This window comes from Echinops telfairi, unplaced genomic scaffold (assembly GCF_000313985.2).
Source record: "Echinops telfairi isolate 266 unplaced genomic scaffold, ASM31398v2 ScPeMD7_1713;HRSCAF=2227, whole genome shotgun sequence".
Lineage (NCBI taxonomy): Eukaryota > Metazoa > Chordata > Mammalia > Afrosoricida > Tenrecidae > Echinops > Echinops telfairi.
In genome coordinates, this window is record NW_022105611.1 from 18,586,916 (window position 1) to 18,593,570 (window position 6,655).

General features: G+C 58.4%; 1 protein-coding gene across 1 annotated transcript in view; it reads right to left on the reverse strand.

The window, feature by feature from the left end:
* Positions 1-6,655, reverse strand: part of SLCO2B1 (solute carrier organic anion transporter family member 2B1) — a 56,874-nt gene that overhangs the window by 9,033 nt on the left and 41,186 nt on the right. Inside the window, exons 8-9 of the mRNA XM_045293090.1 lie at positions 2,911-3,268; positions 8-57 (exon numbers count right to left, since the gene is read on the reverse strand). Of these exons, the coding sequence (XP_045149025.1) occupies positions 8-57; positions 2,911-3,268 (408 nt within the window). The remainder of the gene's footprint in view (positions 1-7; positions 58-2,910; positions 3,269-6,655) is intronic.

Genomic DNA, 6,655 nt, shown 5'->3' on the forward strand with positions numbered 1-6,655 from the left:
GATGGGCAGGAGCAGGGCTCAGCGCAGCCTGGAAACAGCTCCCGCTCAGCCCGGGTGCTGCAGGGAGAGAAGACGGGCAGGGTTGGCCTGGCTCTTCTGCCTTGGGACCAGGAGCTGGGACCCCGTCCCCAAGAGCCCTGGCCGGAGCTTTCCACTCCACACAGAGTTTCTTACCCTGTCAGGGCTGCCCACTCACCCTGTGCCGTGTGACCTCCTCGGCCCAAGGGGGGTGAGCAGGGAGATGGGCAGAGTGGGGAAGATTGGACCGGAGACTCAGACGCCCCCCCTCCAAGTCCCAAGATTCTACCAGTATCTGAGCAGCTTCTGTGGTAATCTCTGCTTCTCGATGACCCTTCTACACAAGAAAATTCCTCTGAGAAGGTAGTCTCAGCTGAAAAGTGCCCATCTTGTGATGGGCTGAACTGGTCAGGAGGCCTGGGGAGCTGGGGGCTGCCAGGCCCGCTCCTGCCTCCCTCTCTGAGCTCAGGTTTTCTGTGTGTCTGCTCAGCAGGGTGCCCTCCTAACCCACGTCACGCAGTCTCATGATGTCATGGCCCACACCAGGTGCCCTGTCCACTGAGACCAGGATTTGCCTTATCCCCTCCTGAGGACCTGTCCCCAGGCTCCAGAGATGCCCTCAAGGTGGGGTGAATGAGATGGGTCAGCTGAGCTCTTAGGGGACAACTCTCCCTGAGTGGGGGCATGGAGGTGGCCACTAGAACTCGGAGTCTGATCTGGCTTCACAGCTAACAGGAAGCACAGCGCACCTGTCCAGGGAGATGGAGAGCAAGCTACAGGTGGGCACTGGTTATGCCCTGCACTCGGAGGGGAGCCGGTAGGGTGGAAGGCCAGGCATAGAGGTGAGCCTGGCAGCAGGGGCCTGCCTGAAGGCTGGGGGCGGGGCTGCCCCTGAAATGGCCCTGGGAGAGGGGTGGACAGGTGGGACCTGGAGGCAAGGTGAGCGCACCTTCCTCCCCTCCTCCCATGCCAGCTTGTGTCTCCTGCTCTGCCTGGAGGTGCCTCACCAGAACAGGGAGCTGAGTGGCATGGCCTGAAGGGGAAAACCTACCAAGAAGCCATGCCAGGGCATCGGGTCAGGGCAGGCGTTTGGGGAAGCAGCCTCTGCCAGCAGCTGGCAGTCCGAGAAGGGCAAACCCGCCTTCGTCCACCTTGTGCTCCTCAGGGACCACTTGGAGCTGGTTGTTCCTGTAGGGGGAGCCCTGGCTCTGGGCTCGGTCCCCTTCAGCTGTCCCTCTGAGCCTGACTGTCCACATCAAGTGTAGCTCACAGAGACAGTGAGGGTCCAGAAAAGTGCTCGGTGGGTGGGAAGCCCTTGGTTCTTGGTTGTTGTCACCAACAGCCTCTCTGGCTCTGTTGAGGCAGCGAGGCTTCTTGTCTGAACGAGAGCCCAGGGGGAGTTGTCCACGGGAACACAGGTGAGATGGGGCAGAGTCCAGGTGTGAGCGCGAGATGGCAGGCAGACTGCCTCTTCTCCACCCACTCCTCCCTCTAAGAATCATCAGCAGACCCTGGTCGCCCGCCCCCCAGGGCTCAAGGCCCAGCAGGGCTCTGCACACAGGAAGTCCAGCCGCCTCACTGTCTGGGAGCAGGAGGGAGGGAGGGGAAGGAGCATGGGGAGTTGTGGGAGAGCCAGTGAGGGTGGGGCCTGGTCCAGAGACAGGACGATCTGGCCGCCTTGGAGACTGGTTCTGGGTGCCAGAGCTGACACCTGGGTGGAGGGAAGCAGTGCCAAGGATGAAGTGGGGACAGAGAATGTTGGGGAATTCTGGCCGGGTGTCTGGGCCAAGCTGAAATGGAGTGGTTCCCGGGCACAATGAAATCATTCTAGGGAAGAGGTAGGACAGCATCCTCTCGGAGCCTCTCAAGGGGAGGGGTGTGGTATGTATGTATGGGGGTGGGGTGGGGTGGGGGATGAATAGGCAGGATGGAAGCCTCAGAGGTCACCTCCGGGAGGTGGGAAGCAGGTGCCACGCTACAAACTTTGGGAGAAATCTAGCAACCACCCACCTCATTGCCATTGAATTGATTCCAACTGGTAGCAGCTGGTAAGGCGGAGGAGCGTCGCCCCTGTGAGGTTCTGGGGCCATAAATCTCTATGGGCGCAGAAAGCCTCTTCTCCCTCCCTCAGAACGGCAGGTTCCAACTGCTGACCCCGCAATTAGCAGCGCAGCTCCTAACCACCCCACCGCCAGGGCCGGGAAGGACATAGCAATTTGAGGGCCACTGAAGGGTAGCACTGAAGCGAGGCTCTCTGAGGTCTCGGCCTGAACCCTCCCCAGTGCCCGTGTCCTTTCCGCAGCTGCTAACCACAAGGCCGGCTGGTTAAACCTGCCAGCCCGCCACAGGGGAAAGACGCGAGGCTGTCCGTCGATGAAGACAGAAACCCTGTCCGGATGGACGATGCCTTGGCATCCACTCGAGGGCGGTGTGTTGGGTTAGTCTTTCGGTCCTGCTCACTGCTCTGGCCCACCCTCACCCTCAGGGGTGGAGACCCGCCCTCTCCTGCACAGGTGTGAGCACTGTCCTCCTTCCGCTGTGCACAGGTGTGAGCACTGTCCTCCTTCCACTGTGCCCCCACGACTCTGGGGATTCCTCGTTACAGGGTGGTGGTGGTGGTGGTGGGTGTAGATGGCTTGTAGGCAAAGAGGTGGTGTGTGTGTGTGTGTGTGTAGCTTGTAGGCAAAGAGGCGGGGGCCCAATGCTATGGTCACAGAGTTGTGTGTGTGTGTGTGTGTGTGTGTGTAGCTTGTAGGCAAAGAGGCGGGGGCCCATTGCTATGGTCACAGAGCTAATTCTGTGGCAGGTAGGTCCCTCATTGGCTTGACCTGCCCAGGGTCCCTGCCCCCACCTCCCCCTTGTTTCCACTCACACGACCGCGCACACACTCACCCAGGCCCAGGGGTGACGCCTGCGATCTGGTGAGTAGAACAGCCCATGAAGAAGAGGGGCAGGCTGCAAAGGAGGCCCAGCAGTGCCCCCAGCAGGCAGAGGGTGGCACTGCGCATAGGGCCCAGGTGCAGGCGCTTGACGAGGACCCCGCCCACCACCACGCCTATGATGGCCGCGGGGATGGTGAGGCCTCCGATGAGCACGTTGGCGTAGGAGGCGGTGATGGAAAACTGGCGCTCCAGGAACTTGGGCAGGAAAGTGGCCATGCCCGCCACCGTGGACAGCAGGCACACCTGGGCCAGGACCACCAGCAGGAAGATGGGGTGGCGCAGATTCCGCAGCAGCACCCTGGGGAAGACTGTTGGGGGCGGGGAATGGGGAGGAGCTCAGAGCAAGCCGGCTAGACATCAGGCGGCCACACCAGGCTTTTCAGCTCCACCCAGTGAGTTCTAGTCCACGCCATTCCGTACTCTCCTTTCTCTCTGTCCCCTTCCTCTCCACCCTATCCCGTTCCAGGCACATCTACGGAAAAATCATTATACTAGACTGCATTCCATTCCATTGGATTCCATCTTTGAAGTCCTCCTGCTACCCACCCTGCTCCCTTGAAGGGCAGGGCCACTGCGTGCCATTCTGCTCCCTGCCACTCCATTCTAAGCCCGTCCGGGTGGTTCTTATCACATCCGGGGCACTGCTGCTCCAGGCTGTCCACCCTCACCTCCTTCAGAACTCAACAACCTCACTGCCATAGAGTCAAGGCCGACTCAAAGCAGCCCTGCAGGACAGGGCAGAACTGCCCCTGTGAGTTTCTGAGGCTGGAACTCTTTACGGGAGTAGAAAGCCTCATCTTTCTCCCCAAGAACAGCTTGTGGTTTCGAACTGCTGACCTTGCAACCGGTTAGCAGCCCAACTTGTAACCACTCTGCCACCAGGGCTCCTTCCAAGTCAGCCTTAATCCTACCTTCTCCAGAAAGTTTCTGACTACTCTGATTTCCTCACGCCCCTACCTGCCTTGTCCACTCAGCCCTGGGGGACACAGTGTCCTGTCCCACTTGCTGGCTCACTGCCCACCCCCTGGGTACACTCTGGCTGTGGAACACCCCAGATTTTGTATGTGGGCACCCTGGGGTGGGTGCACTAGATTCATTGAGTCCCCTTTTCCACACTCAGATTGCTTTGGTTCAGCACCAGCCGGGAGCTGGCCAAGGGGCCTCGCTCTTCACAGTCCTAACACACATATCCTGGTGTCCAGTGTGGTCCAAGCCCTGGACAGGGTGTCCCATGATAGGGCTGAGTCCTTCCTGATCCCATCCATCAAAGGGTTCATAGGTGAATGGAAGAGACAGCTGCAGAGCCCCCCCAGGTGATGACACACTGGGATGAAGACCATGTGTGTAAACTGCAGTCACTCCACTGCCCCCCCCCACTCCCATCCCTCACGTGGCCGAGGTCAGACTCCCGACTGGGCTGACTCCTGCAGCCTCCCTGCAGGCACTCCCCTGACTCAGGGCATTGCTGAGTCCCTGAAGGCCGGGGGCTTCCAGTGAAAGGTCTCTGCACCTGCTATTCAGCTTGACAATGACCTCAACTTAGGAAGTCTTCCCTGCCCCCAGTCCCGGTTCTGGACCCAAAAGATGGGATGATCTGGGGAGGTGGAGACGGGTTGGGCTGGCAAGCGGGGTGGGCTCCCAGAAAGGGACAGCAACAGAGACAAAGTAGTTGTTCTGGCATTGATGCCCCCCGCCCCCCCCCTCCTGCTAGCCCCTTGTTCACAGGCTACCCACGCTGCATGTCTGTTGAACTGAAGGATCCTCGGCGTTGGGGAAGTCCCTTCCCCTTTAAATTTCAGTGCACCCACTGGCAGGAGCAGTCAACGGAATGTCCAGAAACACGTTCTGTTTGGACACGTGCCGTGACCGTTTCTTCCCTAGCAACAAGAGGAAGAGGCATGCTCCTGGCGCAGCCGGCACAGGATCGAAGGTAGGCTCCAGGTGTGTGTGTGGGGTGGGGCGGGGGGGTGGGAAAAGGCAAAGCCTTTCTAAGAAGAGGCAGCAGAGAAGGAAGCCACTAGCCAGAGCGGCTGGGAGAAGGGCCAAGGAGGGGCCTCTGTTCCTGCAGCAGTAGGACCAGGGTCTCTGTTCCAGGAGGCTGAGGTCCATCTGTATGGCCGAGAGGACGGCCAAGCCAGCTGGTTCCCCAGCTAAGAGCTGTTTCCTTGGGACTTGGAAAATGAAGACAAACAGACTAGGCAGGAGGTGGAGGCTGGGATCTTGGCATTACCCCTCCTTGACTCCTCAGGCCTGCCTTGGGTCCCTAATTCCTTGTCACCCACACAGTCCACTCAACCAGCACTTGGGGGGGGGGGCTGTGATTCCTGGGCCTCACTCCAGTCTGCTTGCTCCAGTCTTCTTCCTTCTATGAGCTACTGTGAGGACCATGGGGTTTTCATATGACTTGGCTCAAGTTGTGCAGGGGCCCTCATTGACAGGGGAGGCCCAGAGAAGAGCGGGAGGTGGCCCAGGGCAGGGCTATTCCCCCTTCAGTCTCCCACCCCCATTCCCATGTCCCTCTGGTTCCAGGAGACTCATCTAGCTATTTCCATTTTCAGCTATCTCTTTTGCTAATTACAGTGGTGTGCTCTGTCCCTACCCTCCATCTTCCATCCTCCATCGCTCCTCAGCACCAGTAGCTGTCTCCAAAATAAGGTGGGAAATTCTGGGGGGTGGGGGAGTGGGGAGGAGGAGAGCGGCAGGAGGAGGAGGTTGGGCTTTTTATTTAGAGGTACCTGAAGGAGTCGCCTCCAGTCAGAGATAAGTCTTCCCCATTAGGCAGGTGTCTCCCTGAGCTCAAGACAAGACAGGTCAGGTCCTCCCTTAGCTCCGGGACTAGATCTCCATCAGATAGGGACATGCCCTAGGTTAGGGATCGTGTGTCCCCCACAATGTAGAGGTCACAGTTGAAGAATGATGGTTCTGCCTCTCTCTACCTCCTTCATGCCCAGGTGATCAAGGCTAAGACCCAAGATCCTGTTTCAGGAACTGGTCCCAGTTTCCCTCTGGGCAGGTAGTGATTCATAAGCTCTTCTTTGGTATAAGTCCTGTGCTGGCACAGTGACAGCTGGGGGTGGGGACCTGAGAGGAGGCAGTCCAAGTCCTCGCCTCTAGGACTCACGCACTCCCTCTCCTAGACCACAAGCAGCTCTGTGGGCCATGGCCAGAACAATAGCAGGGTAGGAGGGGTCACTGAAGTGGTCACTGTCCTTTGTACAAGGGCGTTTTTCTTATAGTATACAAAGGCTGTCCATATCGCATTTCTCACCACAGGCATTAGTGACCCGACCATTACTCCCCACAATCAGTGCAATTTGAGCCTCGCAACGTCCGTCATTGTTGCATTGACCGTGGTGTTTCAGAGGAGGGCATCCGAGTTAGGGAAAGAGAATAACTGCTCCGAGATGCACATTGGCCAGTGTCAGCACTCGGATTCAGAGCTGGGTCTTCTGACGCATAGTCCAGGCCTGCCTTATTATTAATGAGCATGCCTGCAGCGGGCACTCAAATCAGTGTGCGGAGGTCTGTAGAACTGATCACAACATACCGCGGCTGCTGATTGGTTCCGTGCCGAGTTTTGGGATCAGAGATCATTGACCTGTCAGTCACCGAATCTGGTCCTCACTCTCTGGGGAAATTGAGGCCCTCAAAGGAGCATTGACTCAGGACAAAGATCCAGGTTTTTGGACTTCAAC